Genomic DNA, 21,873 nt, shown 5'->3' on the forward strand with positions numbered 1-21,873 from the left:
GAACACAAAGAAAATACTCACATTTGAGAAGGGATTTTACATTGATTTTCTGTCAAGCTGTAAATTATTTTATTTTCTTGTCCTCCCTGTAACTATATGTAAAGTTTCTCTTTGAATTTACCGACTAGTAAATTTACCAACCTACTTACACTCTCCTGTGGTAATATTATATAGTCATAGGCTTGTTTCTGCCTACAGGAACTGTTATTCATGCCAATCTTTCTACATTTTTCTGAGAGTAAAATGTGTCTCTTTAGTTTAACTGATATGTTCTGACTATATGGATCTGCAGTGAGCAGCTTCATTATTCATTTGGGAATTCATCTTTTAAAATATTGCTATGATATCCACGCACAGACAGTTTTTCTGCCACAGATGCATAGATTAAATCCATCTCTCTCTTTCACATGATGAATAAGAGAGAGCATTAATAAATAAGTGGATGACTAAGCTTCCACTTTCAGAACTGCAGAAAAAAAAGCTATGCGTTGATGCCGCAGTGGGCTTTGCATGCGGCCAGTCACCCAGGCGTTTAGATATGTAGGGCAACGCACCAAGCTGGCAGAGACTGTGGCATGAGCTGCAAATGTGTGGAGGGGGGAGGTGAAGATATGAGGAACAGTATAGGAAGAGAGATGAGAGGGAGGGTATAAGCAGATGATGACGAGAACCGCAAAGATGGAGTGAAGGGATGAGGTGAAGCGAGGAGAGATGTCCTTTGAATGACCCATGCCTGCACCAGACGGCCTCGGCCTACCCCCCCCCCCCAGTCCTCGGCTCTCTTACTCTGTGTTTCCTCATGCTTGCTCTCCCTTTGCTGCGTAATCGACTGGATAAAAAAAAAAAAAAAGAAAAGCTTGGCTGGGATGCCTGCACTCTTAAAAAGCCTCTCATAAAAACGTTCAGTAAGGAACCTGACGTTCAGCCTCACAAATCAAACACATTCAAACTTTGCCCTTTCTTGTGTTCCAAACGAATTCACACAGAACTACTGCAGCTGGAGCTCAGGAGGAAGAGCAGTTGTCCATCAATCAGAAGGTCAGTGGTTCAACTCTGGCTTCCCCAGGCTACATGTCTAAGCATCCTTGGGCAAGACACTGAACCCCACGTTGCCTACTGATGTATGAATGGTTAAGACGTGCTGTATGAGTGGGTGTGAATGTGGCATGTAGTGTTAGAAGCGCTTTAAGTGGTTAGTTAGATTAGAAAAGCGCTATACAAGTACAGTCCATTTACTGGCAAAAGTGTATTTTGATTGCATTTACAGAATAATTTTGACAGCTCTTAACCAAAAATTGCTACCTTACATACTACGATATTAATTGTGATTTTTGCATTAAAGTTGCAGTCCAGCCAGTATCACATTGCTGTATCTCAATTTTGTTTTTTGTCAATACGCACTTGTTTCAGACCTTTTTTATTGGCCGCTGCCAATCAGTTTTAGGTTTTAAGTCAACAATGGCGACTCCTCAAGATGTCTGTGCAGGTGCTGCTATAGTGTCAGTAATATAAGAACTGAAGACTATTTCTTCATTGGAATAAGAGCGAAGTATGACAGCAAATGCTGAGGAGATGATTCCGCTCTTCTCCTGATTGTGTTCAAGAGATTGATTTGATTTGCTGCAAATGGGCAACTGCACTGTTGATACAGTGAAAACTTGGATTTAATTCCAATCTTTTTTTTAATGAATTTTCCATTTTGTTTCCAGTTTTAATTACTGTAGCCTAATATTCAAATTACTATTTAAGACCCAAATGTGTGGTCTGAGATGCCTTCCAAACACAGAAACTATGTTGCATTAGTTCCAAATTGAATCCAGGAAAAAGATAAATTAATTGTTAAAAAATGAACTTACTAAGGTGTCAGTGCACGCAGGTCAGAGGAGGTGATATGTTAGCAGATGAACTCAGACTGGACTTCCTAACAAGCGAGCTAAATGTAAAAAAAAGAAAGAAAACATAAAACCTCAAACAGAGGCTGAAAACTGAGCAATCAGCCTTGCTATTGTTGAACGCTTCTAACTACTTCCTGAACTGCAGCCACCACTTAGTCAAACAGTGATTCCTGGTTACCTCTGGAGCATCAGTTGTTTCCTTACAATGTAAGAAACAATTACAGCAGAGGTTCCACTGATCCAGTATAGCAAAGACAGTCCACATTGTCAGTGCTGCATCAGAAAGAGGAACACAGCGGGAGGGCTCGTCCACATCTCCAGGGGGCTTCACTTTCACTGATACTGAGCACAAAGCAGCGTCTCCACAGTGAGAGAGTCTTCGTTCATCATACCGTCATGTCTGTTTAATCAGTTTTAAAAACTGAAACTGCGCTTTGCATATCCTCCAGATGCTTGGTTCAAGAGTCCCATCACTACCAGTCATCTGTCATGCATTCCTGCAGGTGCTTGCCTTGACTTCCGATGGTTCTGTGTAACAATTCACAAGGTGGATCACGCTGCAGAACAGTTAGTAGAAAAAGCAGCAGCGGTGGTGGTTAAATGGTATTAAACTGTGAACTAGCACCATCCACTGTGTATCTTCAACCAACATGTCATATTCACATAACAGTAGTGGACTGACACAAGCATTAAATAGCTTTTTTTTTTCTTTCTTCCAGTCTGAGCCATAACAATTCAGACTGACCTGATCTAAATATTTAGTCTGTCTTTTTAAGAATGAGCGACTGGAATGGAATCAAGTTAATAACTCTGATTATCTCATTACAATGCAATGCAGCGGCCACCCCCAGCAGGACAGTGTTACATGATACACAACAGGATCTGCTCATGAACTGACCCCAGTCCATTGATCTGATTGCTCAAATGTGTGTGATGTGAGGGACAGATCCCATCACTAGTGACAGTCAGATGCAGCATCTTGAAGCGATGCTCTGTGAACAGATATATTTCCTGGAATGCAACTGTTCAAGAAGCGTTTGCATGTTTTAAAACGGTTATGTATCTACTTACTTTTTCCAAGTTACATTTGCACATTAATTCAATTGCATAGCTTTAAAAGACAATGGCAAAAAAGTTAAGAAATGTTGATGACAGTAAATTACTGAACGCCAAACATCAGAAAAGTGATTCATTATTTATCCCTCTGTCTTTGACGTGCAACTCAGGGAAGACAACAAGGTGCAGTCTAATCCGTTTTGCCCAATAACTGCAATTTGCATGAAAAATAAGGCTTAATTTCTGTCAGAATTCAATCAAATTTACAGAGTGGCATTAATCACATCTTTCTGACGTACTCTAAAGGGATGTTGCCTTGCAAGAAAATGCAGAGATCCTCTTGAAAATATGCTCTTTAAGTGCAACAGTTGCCCAAGAATCATCACAGTTTGAAGTTTTCTGCAGTGTTACAGTAATCGAGCCGGCTGCTCATACATAAGCAGGCAGATTCCCCCCGCCCCCAAAAAAAAGGCTTTTGGATGTTTCCTGCTATGAACCCTGTGAACTGTGTCTGTATTAAAACATTTATGAATGCTTATAAGTACATATGTGATGCAGAACCTACAAAGGTTCAAAACAGAGCCACTTGTTCTAAGGGTGTGCTCCCAAGATGGAGAGTGTGTGTTTTTTGGAGTGAATTAAACAAGAGGTTTAGTGCTCATCAGCCAGCTCTATAGATACAGTCACGTGTGTTTGTGTGCTTGTGGAAGTAGGTCAGTAGTAAAAGGGTTCTCGGCTGTCCTCTAACAGCCTCTGCTCGGCCTGTCTCACAGCTCGTGTCGACTCTAATTTTCTCCTCCTCATGCCTCCTCCCTCTTTGACCCTCCGTCTCCTCCTTCATCCCTTTCTCTCTGCTCTGATTAGGAGGGGAGCAGGTCCCACCCCTGGATCAGATGGGTCTTGTGCAGGTTAACTCTTCAGTCGCCACCTCTCTTTTTGCCCTCTCGTCCTTTTCTTAATCCCTAAAAAATGCAAACTTTCATCTCCTGCGAGGCTTTTCAAAGAGGCCCCTGCCAGACCATTTGCGGCATATAACTGGTGTTTTTGAGGGAGACGCGATGCCACAAAATGGGGCATAGCTCGATGTGGTGAGGAAGGACACGAATCAGCCTTTCCCCCAAATGTATCATTTACTCAGGCCAAAAAAACCCCAAAAAGGCAGACAAACTGATGTGGAAAAAAACTCACGGTGGCACTGGGTTTCTAGCCACTCAACTTCCAGGAAGGCTGGATAATTCCCAGATCTGTGAACAAATGGTGTATTACCTAACCTCGGCCAGATTTACATGATTTACAGTAGAGTTGGGAGAGGAGGATGTCCGGGCTTACACTGCCATCTGCTGGGAAAGAAGGACCCAAGAAGAATATTAAAAAACCTCATTTCACCACACAGATGAGCCAAAACACCCAACGTGGCTCCCAGAAATGCCTTTGGCAATCTCGTGCCCTAACTTGCCCCAAACCTGGGATGACCTTAACATAAAGCTCAGTCTGGTAAAGCTGAAGGTTGAGTGGAATCTGCATGGTGGAGACAAACAAGTTGCCCAGAGTGGGTGGACTGGTTTCTACGGAGCTGCTGGTTTCTATGGCACGTCACAAGGCAATGAGTACCTTGAATGATTCAGGCTGGTCAAAATAGAGCAGGGAAGCAAGACTGAAGGAGAGAAGCAGCAGCTGTTTTACAAGGCAAAGAACTGAAGTCAAAGAAAAGAGGTTTTAACGGGGTGTAGCAGATGTCATCACTCCATCAACCTGTATGAAATCAAAACAGAGCAGAGGTGGAATTATTCAGATTATTCACTGGATATAGGTTCAGTGCAGCAGTGAAAAAGCAATCCTGTGCAAACTCTAAATGTGTCAACCAAGGTTTCATTTATTTTCAAATACATTGCAACAGACTAAAAAGTTCATTCACTCTCTCAACATTGTAATCCCATTCATTCAATGTTTTATTCCTATCACTGAAGAAACACATGCATTAGACGATTTCTTCAAAACCTTTGGATCCTATTTCTTCCACCAAAGATGTACCCAAACTAAAATGTGCCCCCCCCCACCACCCATTTTGTAGGAAATAAGCACAAACTAAATTCCGTATGCCTCCACGATTATAAGATAGATCAAATTAAAATGAATCCGTCTTCTATGATTGTTCCTGGTTCTGGTTTCTTCAATGTGGAGCTGCTTTTATCAGTTTTTCCTGCTCTTTTCTTCCAGATAAAATGAACAGCAGGTCTTTTTTAAGTTATTGTAATACTATTTCCTGTTAAGCTTGAGCTTTTAAGTTCAGGGGGAGATGTGTAAAAGGAAATGACAGCAGCTGCTTTTGATTGGTTGTATTTCTACTTCATTAAACTTTTTATCATCTTTGAAAAATTCCTGTTGTTGGATCACCCGTTACCTGTTTTAGGTGTAAAGCCTTTAAACTGCTGTAACGCAGTGCTCTACTCCTGTCTCTGAACTTCATTCTGTAAAACTAGCACTCGCTTCCGTTTCTTATGCTGCGTTCAGACCACAAAGGAGCTGAAACCTGCATGTAAAGTTATTCTGAGAAGAAGAGTATCATGTGACCTGTTTTCTCCACCCTCTTCCTAACTCAAACCTCATTGGCTGAACTGCAGCAGCTGTATATTCTTTTGAAGTACCACTTTGGGGTACTTTGATTATTTCCACAGATCTAAATGATTCCCAAAAGACTTCTTTATGTCCTTGACTATAAAAGCGAAGAGCTGCATTATAGTTTCTTGTACTGTATGACATGATTTATCACAGCAGGACATGTTATTGTATTGTGTGTTATATGGTACAACTTGTTAAGAGTATGATGTGGCATCATACATCATGCCATAGTATAGTATTGGGAGATATGTTCCCAATACTATAGATATTACAGCAGTATTGTGGTTATTACTGTATTTTTGGAGTATTTGGATCTTTTATTCTGGCTTTGAGAAACAGGTAGATCTGTACTCTGATATATTATTATTGTGTTTAATCCCCTTTATTTGTTTGCCAAGGTCGTGCAATGGATTAAATCCTTCTAAAGAATTTTTAAAGCATAAAGTAGCAATGAAGAAAAAAACTTTACATACCTGACCCATTCAGACAGAAGAGATTCATTTGAAACCGTCCACTAAAACCTTTTTCTCAGCCTCTGAAAAAGAAAATTTGAGACAGAAAACACATCCAAACCATCTTTATCACTTAGTTTAGGTATTCAATGCTAAAAAGAAAGTATGTTAGGCCATTACCTTTTCCTTTTAAATATACCTTTAACATGAAGTGTCACCTCTAACAGTTGTGGAAGAAAAAAAGCATCGATTCTAATTATTACTGCCTCAAAGAAATGAAAAGGAAACATTTTTCATCAAAGGGTTTAAGTAAACCTTAAGGGGAAGAAGAATGTGTAGAAATACAGTCACATCATGTTTAAAACCAGCCTAAGATGAAAGATTATACAGCATCGCTGGGTGTAAATTCAGGCATCCACTTTCATTTGACAGTATGATGTAAATATGTTTATATGTCTTATTATGTATGATGTGATGAGTCAGAATATGATGTTCTATGTCACAGTAGCATGTTTCCACCACGGTTTTCCCCTCTGTAAATAAGAATTGAGACAACACAGAAAAAACAGGAGATTCACATCAAACGTTTTTTTTTAGTTTTTTTTTTTACTTGCAGACAAAAACAAAAACAAACAAAAAAGATATCCATGAAAATCCAGATATAATAAATAAATTAACTACTAAAAGCTGTCGGCTAACAAAGCAATTTGAAAAATGGCAGAAAAGCTCAACTTCAGCAAAGTTACAGAGCTCACATGAGGACGCCGCGTCGCAGATTAGAATGTTTACAGACAAAAAACCAGAGATGAAGGTTTTTACAGTCCACCGACCAGCTGATTGTTGTTGGCGTGCGTGTCCTTACAGAGTCCCACGTCTCCGTAAACACAGGAGGCAAAAGCAAAGAAAAGCAAAGTGAAAGCTCTTTTTTTTTTCTTTCCCCCAGATATGAAAAGTTAAAAAGTTAAAAACTGAGCCAAGTGCTTGTGGTTTACAGTCCCTAAAATATCGTCTGTAAGTCTTGAAGATAACCTGAAAGATATTGTTTACTAGTTCACCCGTATTTAAGCAAATAAATGCACTAATAACAATGCCTTTTCAGTCATTTACTTACTTTGGTGGCAAGGACGAATTAAAAAAAAAACAAAAAGCCATCTGAAAGACAAAATTGTTACGGTTTACTTGTATTTTCATGCATACAGTATTGAGTTCTGTTGTAAAAACGTCACAATCTTACTGAGTTTGTAGCTTAACTGACTGAGGTAAAGTTGCTTGTTTCCTGAAGTAGAGTCTGTGTTGTTGCTGTGTATCTTTTCTGAACATGGACACAAACAGAGTTTGGGTTAGAGTCCCTTTTTGTTTCTTTATTTTTTCTACTCCATTGATTTAGCTTACTGTTACAAAGAGGAAGCGTTTTCAGGAGCAGAACGGATGATTTGCCTCTAAACTGCTTCTGTAATCGCCTTACAAACCCACTGAGGCGACCCTGAACAGAGCTTTGTGTTTAATTGAAAGAATAATTATCTTTTATAGCAAACTTTCACATTTGCGATATTACGTAAAGGTTTAATCAGCGGTTCTGTATTTTTCTTTTCTAGTAAACCAGCATTCTTTATTTCAACAGATAACCTAAATGTTTAATCAAGAAGACATTCGGCTGAAGAACTTTTGATTGGTTGACTGATTTCTTTGTAAGACTGTTGACTTCTGATGAAATATCCTGGAAACTTTCATTAACTGTTAGTTGTTAACGGAATAAAACAGATCCATCATGAGTGTTTTTCCCTTAGTAAAAGATTGAATTGTCCTTAACCGCGTTTTTCTTTTGCACTACACTCTACAGTTTGGCTCACAAACCGTACCTTGTAATGAAAAAATGCCAACAGACAACATGCCGGCTAATTATGAAGAATATTTCCTGACAATCAGCTGCAAAATGTGGGTTTTTCCTATTGGTTCCTAAGTGTCACTGAGACACTCAGTGACTGTAGGCCATTTCACAGAGACACACCACTCTGTAAAATACAGTCTCCAGCTAAATTAATCAACCCCCCATGCAGGAGGAGTTGATTAATTTGGTCAAAAACCGCAGCACAAACTACGGCCTTAAAAGCAGAATCCATGAAAGTCAGCACAGATCTCAGCAGATAGATTCCATGAAACTGTAGCTCACAAACGTATGAGTAAGGCAATTTGGAAACATTTGTATAGCTCATCCAATTAAGTATTTATTTTTAAATCCAATTTCAGCTGAGCTGAAGAGATGTTTTGTTCTGTAATCAAATATTTGAAGTTAAAATGTTTGTTCCGATCAGCCAGTGTGTCATTACTGGACATATTTAAGACGTGCCTTTGATACCAGCTAAAAAATAAGATTTCAGCTGGTTTTGATTTGTGACGACATTATTTATGATGATTATTCAGTCAACACGTTTTTGGTTGCTTTATGGGAGTTTCGTTTTCATGTGGATTGCCATCTTTATGATCATTTTGCTCTGCTGGGCTCACAACATGTGATTCATCAACTGAAGGGATGTCACTGAAACTGAATGGACCCAAAAACCTGCAAATACGGAAATGATCACTATTTTCAATAGTTTACATGAGAGCATCATAACAGCATAATGGATTTAGCCTCCATTATCATAAAAGTTATTAGGACTGTAACAAATCCCCTGGAAAAAAATACAAAAAGGTTAACATTTATGTTGGCATTCATTCCAGTGCAGTTTCTTTTTTTCTTATTTAAAACAAACTTATAAACAGAATGGCACTAGTTTAAGTTGTCTATTCACAGAAAACGGAGGTTTCAAAAACCTTTTCCTTTAGAACAACATGTTTTGTTGGGTTTGAGCAGAGGACATTGCCTTAAGAAAAATGTCACGGCTCCTCTTATTTTGAAAAGCAGAGAGGAAACCGTGCAAAGTCTCACCTCTTCAGCAAAGTTTTGGATTTTTTTTCCTTTATACAAACATTTATTTTGTTTTTGTAGGAAAAATGACATGAAAGGCCAAAATAAGAGCCCGTTATTTGTACAGGAGCGATGCGGGAACTCGGTTCATCGGTTGTGGTGAGAGGCTTTTGTCCTGCACGTTCTGTTGGTCCTCAGAGTTCAAAAGCCAGAACAAACTGAATCCAAACATGTTTTTCTTTAACTCAGCTCCTTCATCTCAGTGATTCTCAGCTGAGTTGTGACCCAGAATTCATCTCAAAGGCACAAACTCGTCATTTAACATCACAGGACCTGTCTGAGCTTCCTGCTGCTGTCTCTGGGCCCCCACCCGCCAGCTGAGAAGCACTGACATGCATGTTTTCTTTGTGTCGTCTCCACGTTGGGGAAGTGATGTTAAATCTGTGGATATGAGAAAAAGAAAAGCATGCAGTTAACCAATTAAGACCTGAAAAAGGAAAAAAAACCAAAAAACATTCACATGTTAAATATAGATGTGAATCGAGTGCAAACCTACTGAGAGAGAAAATCAGTTATCCAATGAATTTTGAAGTTTGTGTCAACATTGAAGCCAAACTTGTGAATAAGCAAAATAGTTTTAACACAAGTGCAAACTGGACCTTGTGGATGTCTATATAAACCGTTTAAATGAATAAACAGCTTTGAGAAACTGCAGGTCAGTGTGTGAGAGGCTGTGAACTACAGGTGAACACGATGATCATTTCCACAGCAAGCATTTCCCACAGAATAACTCAACCTGTGGCCCAACTAACGTTTAGTTCGGTAAAAGGCAGCAACTGCTGAGCTGTTAGTTCAGCTACATATCCAGGACCTTAAAAAGGGTCACCCCCTGGGTTTAAATGAGCAAATGATCTGAGCTTGCTTTAGTTGGTCAGGTCTGGGTTCAACATGTGCCTAAAGTATGAGGTCAGCGGACTAATGGGCATAAAGCTGTGTGTTTTAACAAATACGAGACATTCAGAGCAGTAGATTAAAAGAAAATCTGTTTTATTTGGTGATCTCAGCTCTTTCATCACAAGCAGAACAACAGCTGCTGAATTAAAAAACAACAAGAGATCAGCTTTGTTAGTTCAGAGCAAACTGAAGAGATAAAAAGAATAACTTTGCATCATGAACCGGCAGCTAAAACGTGCGTCAGCTCACACATCAGGGCAACAGCTGGGGAACAACAGTTTCATCTCTTTTCCGAAACTGCCCCGTCAGATCAGAATGATTTCGAAACCTTTGCTTTCTTTTTAAAGTCTCGTCACACCGGAGTTATTTTAGAGCATATTGTGAAAATCGAAAAAAATCTGAAAAATGCTCTGAAAAACGGTCAGTTTTGTTATGTGTTAAAACGGTGTGGCCTCTCCCTGTTTTCACCTCGTATCAGGGTTACATGGCTATGAAAAAAGCTTGTACACACGGTCAGAAGACTGCAAAATGTGTGCACGTTAATCTTTTACAGACACCAGTTTGTGCTGGGGGAAAAAAAGGTTTTGCATGATTTTGTGTGCACGTGTCGATATGCATCGAGCTAACTTTTTTTTTTCTTCCCCGATGACAGAAAAATGTAAACACAGCAGTGTGAATTGAATTTTTAATCAGGTTCAAGCATAACCGTCTTCTCTTGAGTCCTGATTAGAAGTTGTGTGTGAGATGTTAAAGTTAGCCTTTAGCTTTCTGTTGCCTCCCTTCACGTGCACACATAAGCCTCGCTGAACAGCCATCAGTCACCTCTTTCACCAAGAACCACAACAATGATTCTAAAAGTTGAATCGGCTGAAAAATCTGACACCAATAAAGTCCGACAACGAAGACACACACCGCAACCGGCGTCCACTGAAGTCGCACACGTGCCCGAGCTGTGCGTATAAGGGCTGACCCTTAAGCTTGCTGCTGTAGATGTTACAGACTTTCAACAAACTGAAACACATAGAAAAGTTCCCAACTACCGAAGGTGTTGCTCCATCCATTCAGACACACCTTTCCATCAATATTACAGGCATGTGTGAATGAAGTTGAGAGTAAACGCTGTCTGAATATGCTTAAAGTATCTGAGGGGCAACAGGAACACACTCACCTGTCCTCTCATGTCTGCTCTTCTGCCTGCGGCTCTGATTGGCTCACACCTTCAGATTCCTCCTGGACTGCTTCATCATCCTCATCTTCAGGGCCCTCCTTCTTTTCATCCTTGATGCAGTCCTCGTCTGATGCCTCCTCCCCCTGTTCCCTCACCTCCATCTCTCCTTCACTGTCCACACAATCTGCTGTCGCCACCCCCTCCACCTCCTCCTCCTCCTCCTCCTCTTCCTCGTCTTCCTCCTCGCCCTCTGCCTCCTCCTCACTGAAGGGCTCCTTGCCCTCCTCTACCCTCCTGGCAGTCTCGGAGAACCAGTCTCTTACCTGTTCGTAGCTCATGCTGGACTTTGTCACCAAATCATCCAGGTCTTTCTCGCTCAGAGCTCTGTGCTTGAGGTAGTAGTCCTTCAGAAACGTCTTTCCCGACTTAACCTGGAGGACGGAAACAGTTAAATAGTTAGGATATATTGTGAGATGTTTAAGATTTGGCTTTCCTTTTAATATCTCCAACTGCGCTGAGGTCAGTTTTCAACGAGCAGGACTGAATTGATTACTTAGACCCACATGTCATACTAAAAAGGAACAATTAAGTAAACTTCTAGCTTCCTCCAAAAAAACAAAGACCCAATATGTTAACCAACAGCTGCCTTATTTACAACATCTGTTGTATTCAGCAAAACATTCATGATTCATTCATATTTGGTCGAGTATGGAAACGTGCAAAAGATGTCTCAAAGCGTCTTTCTCTAACACACGTGAAAATACACAAGACCGGAATGTAAAAAATATACTCCAGGAATGTGTTAGAGGAGTTCATTAGAAAGTGTAAAGATACGATTTAAGGAAGAGGAACTATAAAAAGGAATGTTTTTGTTTTTTATGTTATTTTATTTCTCCAGTGCTTGAAATATACAATTCAGCTTGCACTGTTTGTGAGAAGTTTCAGAAAACCATCTGGTCCTCAGGGTTGAGGTGGAGGAGTTCACCTGGACAGCAGACTGAACTGGAAAAAGGCACAGAGCAGACTAGTTCATGAAGAAGCTTAAGTTTTTCAGTGTTTGCAGTAGGATGCTGCATTTCTTCTATCAGTCTGCAGTGGAGAGTCATCTGTTGGGGCAGCAGCAGCAGAACCAGTGACTGCTAAAGAAGACCGACTCTGTGCTGTGCTTTAGTTAAATGCACCCACACACCTTGATGACGCCAACGCCCCCCTCTGGTGAGCGTTTGCAGGGATATGGTCGGCGCGTCCTCCTGGACCATCCACGGAAACGCTTCCTGGACTTCTTCTGGACCTTTGCCCCACCGTTCAGCGCCTCATCCACCTTAAAGCCAGTAGAAATGTTAAGTAACTGCAAGTCAAAGTGCTTTCAAAAAGACTTCTGGATTTGTTAATGCTGTACATTTAAAGAGAATATCCCACGGTGCCCCTCTGTCATCACAAAATGAGAGTTCTTTATAGACATTAGCTCAACTTATTTTGACTTGTGGTAATGATAGAAAGCGTGAGCACCTTTCCTCTCTGGTAGAGGTAGTACCACTTCAGGTTGCTGTTTTTACAGGCGTAGCGTGTGTCACCGAACCAGTTGACAATGTACGTCCTCGGCAGGCCGCTCTCCTCTGCCATCTGATCGTACTCCTCCGCTGTCGGCCATTGAGTGCGGACAAAGGCCTTCTTCAAAATGTGGAGCTGCTCTGGTGTCTTCTTCATGGCCTTTCTGCCAACAGGTGGAGTGGTCTGTTGCTCCTGAGCAGAGGCTGGCGGTGTACTTGCTGGTTTCACCTTCTCCCCATCCCCCTCAGTGTCACTGTCTTTTGAAGGCATTTTCCGCCTCTCTGTGAACCAAGCGTCCACCTCCCGTCTCGTTAGCTTTGTCTCTGCACGCAGCCGGCTCAGCTCCTCGTCTGAGGGCCTGTCTGATTTCTGGAAGCTGGCCTCCAGAATAAACAGCTGCTCTGGAGTCTTTTCCTTAAACTTCTGTGGCGTGAAGTCGGGAAAGGCATGGCGGAATTTGACACGTGGGCCACTCATGGACCCAGACGAGCCTGGAGTGATGCCAGAGGTCGGGGAGGAGTCACTGGCGTCATCGCTGGAGTCGATAATGATGGTTGGGGCGGCGTCGCTGCAGATGCTTTCGTTAAGGCTGGTGATGCTGCTCCTTCCCCCTCGGCCTGCTCCAGACACAGCTGCTCTGCTGGAAGAAGTATCACTCAGAAGCAAGCTTTGATGATCCTTTGAGTTTCTCTGGTTGTAGCGGGTGTCACTGAACCATTTCTTTATTGCTCGTTTGGAGAGTTTAGTGACCTGCATGAGCCGTGATATCTCTGCCTCTGTGGCAAATTGCCTCCTGCTGTAGCTCGCCTTCAGCTCTGCCAACTGCTCTTTTGACTTCTTGGGTTTCGTTGTTGTTGCATCCAAACTGAGTGACGTGCTGGTTGATGAAGCAGAGATCTCAGTGTTTGACTCAGATGATGAAGGTTCTGCGGCTTTGGGCTGGTTGCCGGGGACTCCTGCGACTGTCAGAGTGATTGGAGAGGCCACTGGCACCGTGCTGCCATTACCAGCCACCTGAGTGAGGACGAGACCCGGCTGTCCGACAATCTGACAGGTCTGAAAGATGGACTGCAGGCCATTAGCGGCTGCAGCGATGTTGGCAGGGATGACGGTGATGGTCTGAGGGACGGTCTGCACTGTGCCGTTAAACTTCTTCCTTCTCGCCTCCTCCACCTGCAGACAGGAGCAGTCAGCACATTAAAGCATGATTTCACTCATTTCTAACACTCAAAAACAGGTAATAGAGAGGAAGCATTACTTGTTTTCCTCTCAGTTGCAAGCACAAAAAAGGCAGGGTGAAGCTTGTCCAATAGCAGAAGCTTGAGATGCAATCATAACAAATGCAATTTACATACACACACACCTTACCTGGAAAAAGGCAAAGAATCTCTTGCACAAATAGAAAAGATTCCATTTAGTTCTGTGCTGCAAGAGAGCCTCTGATTGGCTGATCGAGGTTGGCTGTTTCTATGAATTGTGTTTGAAACCATGTTTGATTAAGGAGAGTGATGAAAGATTGGTCTCTGGTCTCTTTCCAAGGAAGACAATAAAACAGTACCTGGATTCCTTTAAGTGTAATAAGGTGACAGTAGAGTCTCTTACATGTGTTGGCTGCTGATGAAGGTTATGCAAAAATATGATGGAAAGTTTCAGAAAGCTTAGAATGTGCCATGTGCTGATGTTTCCAAAGAAATATATTTCAAAAAGCAAAAAAAAATGAGACATCTAAAAATATCTAAATGAGAGCAGTTAACGAGTCCCTCAGTAAACTGAACTACAAACAGCAAAACCAAAATGCTACCACCATCATTTTCAAAAGCCGGATGAAGAGGAGCTAAAATGCATTGAAAATCAGGCACCACTTCAACAAGGTCACATAATCAGTAAAGATGGCTGCACTGCAGCAAGTCCACAAAACTGAATTTTATGACATGATTTGACAAACGGCTCAGTCTGCCCGCACGAGGCAGATCGTTCCAAAGTGCAGGACTTCATAAAACCCCGACTGCTTGTTTTTAGATCGACAATGAAAACCAAAAAACTCAAAGCCTTTGCTTTGATGTGCGTGACTCTGATGTAGATCTGATCTTTTTGGAAGAACAATCAACATTCTTTCAGCATGCACTTCAGCTCAGTGCTAAAATGAGCCAGCCAGGATCAAATCAAGCAAACAGTAAAACTTTATACAGTTTCTGCTTCACTGTCACACTGGAAAAAAGCTTAAAAGCAGGATGAGAGAATTTTCAGCACTTCCTGGCACAGTGATGTCATTCAGGAAGTAAAACAACAGAAAAGTAGTGATGGATGCCAGATTAAGTCAAATGTGTTGGAAAATGGTTAATTTATTAAGTTTGAATGATTTATAGAGCCATCAGCTTTGATTATTTTTGTGTATATTTTCTACACCTGTAATTATCTAAAAGAAATGTGATAATTACTACAATCAATACAAACCAAATCAAATCAAATATTTTACAACTTTTTCCATCTCATAAACTACCAATAAACAACCCATATCACGAGATCGAAGCAAAACCGCCGTCATGGACCATCTATCACGTGATTTCTGGGAGAATGACGCATGCCTTGAATAGGGGCTTCATCACAAGTTGCCCCTACTTCTTGCTGCATGCATCAAAGCTTCCATTCATGCGTCACATCATTACAGAAAAGTAATCAGGAAGTCCACTGATAATCAATTCATTGTAAAAACACAAGATGTTTTGACGTCTCAGCTTCTTTCTAAACTCTCAGCTCTTTAAACGGGCTGTAAGACAGCTGCGGTACATCCAGAATGCTGCTGCTCGAGTCCTGACTAGAACCAGGAAATACGACCATATTAGTCAGTGCTTAGGTCACTGCACTGGCTTCCTGTCGCTCAGAGATTAGACTTTAAAACAGTTCTACTCGTGTACAAGTCTCTTCATGGTCTGGCACCAAAGTACATCTCTGACATGTTAGAGCCATAAGAACCAACTCAGACTGAGAACCTCAGGGAGGGGCCTCCTGCTGGTGCCCAGAGTCAGGACTAAACAAGGTGAGGCTGCGTTTCAGTTTTATGCCCCTAAAATCTGGAACAGTCTTCCAGAAGATGTGAGACAGGCCTCAACTCTGACAATGTTTAAATCCAGGCTGAAAACAGTTCTATTTAGCTGTGCACATGACAACTGAAAGTAGTTTATCTGCACTCGTCGCTTTGAACTTAATTCATTAATTATTATTTTTTATGTTTTTGGAAGGATTTTATTTGCCCTCTTGTGATTTTATATAGCTGTAAAGCACTTTGAATTGTGCTCTACAAATAAACTTGCCTTGCCTTCTTTTCACGTCAGGATCTGAAGATGTTCTTTCCAATAAATGAGAGTGAAGTGAATCTCTTTGGGTGCTGGACCACTGGCCGAATAAAAGAAGCTGTTGTGACTACGTCACTTAGGTTGAGGGACATTTAAATCAACGTTTGTCACCTTTTTGTGAAATTATTGTGCAGGTTGATTGATCATAAAAAATAAGCTGAGCAGAATATTCAGAAGACGATGGATTCGTGTAGATTTTTGCTGGAATCAACACCTGCTTGTTCTGAGTTTATGGACCTCCAACTCACCTTTCTGCATGTTTCACTGAGCCATATCCTCCATCTCAGAAAAACTAAACTAAGTTACTCAAATAACCAGATCAACTACGCATCTTTATCTGGATCTTCAGTAAAAAAAAGAAAATGTTGGGACACTTTCAGAGTGCAACTTGTGGAAATAAAGCTTTTATTTTTTGGCACCAACCTCTTCAGGTGTCCAGCTGACTCCATGCTTCAGCCTCTGTGCAGAAAACCACACCTTGATTTGCTCCTCGCTGAACTTAGTCTGTGATGACAAGCCCACGATCTCAGACACTGAGGGGTATGGAAACCTGCGATAACAAGCAAAAAGCAGAAACCACAGCAGAATGAAGTTTTTGTTGAGTCTGACGGAGAAAAAAAAAGAGACACAAGTAGTCTGGATGAAACAAAACAGGAAGCAAAGATTATGATATGTAGGCCGTACATACACTGCCTGATCCAAATAAAGTCTGATTAATATTTTGGACCACAATTAGCTTAAATCACAGCATACATTGATCATGGCATAGTTTCAATAAAATGTAATGTCACAACATTAACGTTGTCTCAAAGTCTCCTCCAACACATCCCAAATATTCTCAATGGGCTTAAAGTTACTTCAGAGAATTAAACTGGCTCTGTCTGCACTTCTGGGATGTAAAACCACCGTCATAAAAACAAATCTCAGTGTGAACAGTACAGCCACACACAACATTTTTGTGTTGTCACATAAAAAGAGACCAAAAAGACGTCATCGAAATTCCACAAAGATGTCAAGCGACCGTAAAGCAGAACAGTGTGATGCAACTATGGGCATATCAAAAGTCAGTGTACTTCAGAATCAATCAGAAGCACGTAGCTTTAAGGTTCACAAACTTATCTAGTGTTGCTTTAAGGTTTGTGTTTCATGCCTCCTGAACTTCCCTTTCACAGCTGAGTCACATGAATGCTGGCATCTTTATCTTAGAATATGTCCGTGCCATCAGGAAAGAAAAAAAACATCTACTGATGGGAAAAACTTGGTCATTCGGATCATTGTTGGAAAAAATCTGACCATGTTGAATGATTGTACTGTTTTAATCAGTCAAAATTAAATTCTATCACATTAAAAATGAACACAAACAAAATGTAAGAAGAACTCTGCAGGTGTGCCTTGTTTCCCTAAACTGAACCAGGGTATAGGTGCTGAAAATCCTTAAATCTTTTAATGCCAATGTGGTGTTTTAAAGGTTTGAAAAGTGCTTGAATTTTTGACAAAGTGCTTGAAACTGTAATTATACTCATAATAAGTTGCTGTCTGATTCAATAGTTTGTTATTTAGATGTAGACAGAATAGAGCCTGATCGGTTTGCCTCAAGCAGAACTACTTGTGACTGATACCGAATTAATTTTTGGCTGGGGTCATCTGATGGACTGGCGACCTGTCCAAGGTGTACCCCGCCCTGCGCTGGATTAAGCAAGTATAGAAAAACATGGATGGATATAAAGAACAGGTCTCACTATGCCATTTGTGATTAGTGAGTTATCCAAAAAACACTTAGTAGAACAGAAAAACTTAACTCCAGACGCAGTTACCTGTTGTAGGCACTGGCCAGCAGGACATTGTTGTCCATGGCGCTGTTATAGGTGGGGATGCTGCTGATGGGGATCAGGAGCTGTGTCTGAGTGCTGCTCTGCTGGTTCTGCAGGGCTGACAAAACCTGGGCCAGTGTCCCTGAGGGCAGGATGGCGCCGCTGCCACCAGAGCCGCCTTTGATCTGCAGCATGTTGGCGTTGTTCACCACAATGCTTTGTGGGACAGCCTGAACTTGCACCGACGTGGAGACAGGAATAAGACATGGGGCAGAAGCGGCGGCGGCGGCAGGGGTCATCGGGGCGGGCGACAGCGTGGGCGGCTCTTTGTTCTCGTCGTCATCATCATCATCATCACTTTCCACTTTGATGACATCATCGACAGCCATTCTGTGCGCGGTGGCAAACTTCTTGTGTTCTGTTCTGCTCTTAATCTTCATGATGGGGGTCTTACTGAGGGGGATGGCTTTGCGCGACGTGTCCTCCGCCTCTTCATCCTCCACTTTGACGAAGCTGCCGTCAAAAGTCAGGTCATTGACCGTCTGCTGGAAGATGGTCTCGTTGTTTCGTTTCACCATCGTACGTGTGAAATTGTCCTCACCCGGATGCAAACGAGCATTGTGGGCCAGAAGTGAGTCATAACTAAACACAGAGAATCATGGGTAAAACATTAAACATAATAAAACAAAATAACATAATATTGTCAAGTAACAGTAGAAAAGTTCACTTTAAAAACTGAAGGTTCAGATAACAGTCTACCCTATTAACATGTACGAGGGATGCAAAATTGGAATAAATTCAACCTTGATAATACAAATTTTACCATTCTGACAATTAAAAAAAAATAAAGTAAAACTTTTTGATGCATTACAGGCCTAAAGTGAATTTCTGATAAAGACTCATGCAGTGCGAGTGTTTTACCTTTTGGTGTGATAGTCACACTCCATGCAAACATAGGAGGCGTTAATGACGACGTCAGGATGCTCCGTGTCCACATGCATGGTGAACAGGTTGAGCTCTGACGTCTGGAAGCTGCAGTATTTGCACTCATAGCCTCCCTCCGCCATGTTCAGATCCAGGTATTGGTCAGTCACCACGTCCTGTCTGGAGTCAGTGTCATCGCCTCGCTCCTCCAACAGAGCAGACACCTCAGAGGAACTCGCCACTCCATTGCTATCCTCAGGATCAGCTGTGCCCATGAAGTCCTCTATCTCCTGATCCGAGTCTACAGTTTCTCGTGGAGGAACCATGCAGGGGACGGTGGATTTCCTCCTGCTTGCCATCCTGAGATTCAGTAAGCTTACAGGAGTATCAAGTTAGTTCAAGCCCTCTGTTTGCGCTTCCATAAAGAAGGGTGCAGTCAGTCAAAATCTTTCATCTGTTATCCTTAAATCCTGGGAGGAAAGAAAGTAACAATTGATGAGTGTTAGTGTCGATGTCTTGATCTAGAGCTTCTTTACTCCTAAAACTATAACCATTGCAGTATAAATTCTTCTGATAACTCTCAAGAGCTGCAAAATGTAATTCTTCTGCTATACGTCTCCCTGAGATGAATACAACACATGTTAATTCTACAATCTATGAAAAAAGCTATTGCAAAACAATCATTTGAGAATTGTTTCCAGATTTAGAGAACAGCACAGCATACAAACAAATTAAACATCCTTGATTGTGTCTTTTGTAAAATTTTTTCATTTTTGCTGATGTAAACCAGCACACATATTACATATTACACACATATTAGTAAATGGAGTTCCACCAGTTCTGTGTTAGGACCTATACTTTTCACCTTCTTCAGAAAATTATGAAGAAACACATTGCTGTATAGTTGAGACTCTAATACATTTATCTGTAAATTTGTCAAAACTTTCATCCAATCCAATTTCAAACAACACTGAGGTTACTGTATTCATATACTGTTTTTCATTGTTTTGGTTGGACTGAACAAAGTCAAAGGTGCCACCAGTTAAATTGCAACAGGAATTATCATCTACTGTCAATTAAAATATTAACAAAAAAAAAAGGAAGTGGATAATTAATAACAAGAATGATGGCCGTTAATAGTGATGCGGTATCTCTAATAGCATCTTAACATTATTGTTGCAAGTAAAGACACAGCAAGCTTCAACCTTTGTCTTCTAACAAGGATTCTCTGACCACTGAATGGTTGTGTCTTGGCATGCACCAACTTTAAGTTTATCAGGTCATCTACAAAGTTTTCACTCGACAATCCAAGAGGCCAAATGCAGGAAAAGGCTGGCAAAGCACCTAAACTTAGCAATAATGTACCTCTTATTATTCTGTTTGCTCTAGATCGCTCTTTGCTAATTTGTGTTTGTAAAGTAAAGCACTTTGTAAATTTTGTTTAAAGTCATTGCTTACTTTTTAATGGCACTGTCAACTACAAAAGATTCATTGAAAAGATGACTTACAAGCTTCTTGAGTTCACCTTGTCGTTTTTCTCTCTCAATAGGTGATGTTATTAAAATCCTGAGCAGAGATGAGCATTTTTATTTGTTTACTTATTTTCATTTTCCTGTTAGTGAAAGAATAAAAAATTGCCAGAATAGTTTCAGCAGCATCTAAGATAAAAGTCTCAAGAATGTCCATGTCTATTTATACCTCTGCTGCCCCACATCTCTGAGGTAAATAGTGTATTTCTACTGAATCTTATTTATTGAGGGTTATTTTCAATAAGTGGTGTAATACAACTAAGGGTACCAATAATAAAGTTCCCAAGATTGGAGAAAGATGTATTTTCTTAGACTTATTAGACTCCTCAGATTTATCTGGTCACCCCTCAGAGGCCACAGCTTCTAGGTTGGGAAACAAGTGGATCAAACTAATAATACATCACAGGGACATCTGACTGCAGGGTTAGTATTTCAATAATTGATATTTTGAGCTGCTAACAGAAAACTGATTTTTTTAACTTGCAATGGTGGTGACATCTCTTCTGAATATGTACACCCTATCCACCACAAGCAGAAAACGGAGGCGTGCTCAAATGTCCCGTGTCACCACAGCTAGCTTGCTGTCTGAGAAATACCCAGAAGGAACAACATCCTCCAGGCTAATGTTAGCTAGCCCAAGTATTGACAACGAGCCAAGTGTACACGAGTGGCAGTGGGTAGTAAGCGTGTACAGGCACCGCTAACACTCTGCTGTCATTTTCGCGTGGGTTTACCTGTCCAATCGGCTCATTGGAATAAACAGTTAGCTGGCTAGCGGTTGTAGCTGTGTAGCATCTCTGGGTCGGTCTGTTGATACGCAGTCTTCCGCCTTTTACCCAATTTCACCGAGGATCCCATCTGCCTTAACCGGACAGAAAGGAACTCTAACGGCCGGACATGAGTTGACTACCGCCCGTTAGCTCTGGATTCTGTTAGCTCCGCTTCGACTTGCATCGTTTACGCTGTTGCTTGGCTTAAGAAAAAGACAGCTTCCTTAAAAAAAAGGCACCGATAGTTCTCCGAATCCAACGATGGCCATTTTTGGTGCCACCGTTAGAAGTTAGCAACGGCTAAGAAGTACGTTCGGTTTCGGCGTTTCAAAATAAAAGTTCTCACAAACGTCTATAAATTACATTCATTCAAGCTTAAAACGGGAATAAAAAAGAAAAAGACACAATCCCAAAGTAAAACAGCCAATATAACAACGTAAAAATACTATATTAGTTCAAAGAACCAAGCATTAACTAGAATAATCCTAAACACATTTCCTTAAAGTAACAATCCTATGACATACTATTTCATATGAAACCTATAGACGAAATGCTTATAATGTGCACCTACGTAAACCACACAATCTTCAAATAATGTTTATATTATTATATGCTTGTGAATCAATTGTAAGATCCCCAACTACCACTTTTGCATATAGTGTTTAAAGGTATATAACTGAAATATAAATGTAACATAAGGAATTACAGTTCAAGGGTTCCTACTTGACAGTGATAATTAATCATGATATTTTGGGTCGCTTATATTGTTGTTATACGATACACTTTGCTTGTTCTCCATAAACAAAACAAGCAACCAAAAATGCATAAGCGAGTTCTACAGCTGGTTTCACGTACTTTACATGCTTTTATTTTGAATGCAGCG

At 40.9% G+C, this 21,873-nt stretch overlaps 1 protein-coding gene across 1 annotated transcript; it reads right to left on the reverse strand.

Moving 5' to 3' along the window:
- Window positions 1-6,608: 6,608 nt before the first annotated feature.
- LOC140274623 (zinc fingers and homeoboxes protein 1-like) lies at window positions 6,609-21,274 on the reverse strand. The gene is made up of 8 exons (XM_072369979.1): window positions 20,955-21,274; window positions 18,689-19,161; window positions 17,771-18,409; window positions 16,380-16,506; window positions 12,562-13,776; window positions 12,242-12,373; window positions 11,053-11,483; window positions 6,609-9,371 (listed from the first exon to the last, which is right to left on the reverse strand). The coding sequence occupies exons 2-7, from the start codon at window positions 19,048-19,050 to the stop codon at window positions 11,061-11,063; spliced, it is 2,898 nt and encodes a 965-aa protein (XP_072226080.1). The 5' UTR covers window positions 19,051-19,161; window positions 20,955-21,274; the 3' UTR covers window positions 6,609-9,371; window positions 11,053-11,060.
- Between the last annotated feature and the right edge of the window lie 599 nt (window positions 21,275-21,873).

The sequence above is a fragment of the Leuresthes tenuis genome, unplaced genomic scaffold (assembly GCF_036924035.1).
Source record: "Leuresthes tenuis unplaced genomic scaffold, fLeuTen1.0.hap1 SCAF_18, whole genome shotgun sequence".
NCBI classification, from domain to species: domain Eukaryota; kingdom Metazoa; phylum Chordata; class Actinopteri; order Atheriniformes; family Atherinopsidae; genus Leuresthes; species Leuresthes tenuis.

Excerpts from the sequence above, each read along its gene's own strand:
- LOC140274623 (XM_072369979.1), bottom strand. The coding sequence starts at position 19,050 with ATGGCAAGCAGGAGGAAATCCACCGTCCCCTGCATGGTTCCTCCACGA. Across the intron at positions 13,777-16,379 it reads TCAGCTGGACACCTGAAGAG|GTGGAGGAGGCGAGAAGGAA; the intron begins GTTGGTGCCAAA and ends TCCTGTCTGCAG. Across the intron at positions 12,374-12,561 it reads ACCTCTACCAGAGAGGAAAG|GTGGATGAGGCGCTGAACGG; the intron begins GTGCTCACGCTT and ends ACTGGCTTTAAG.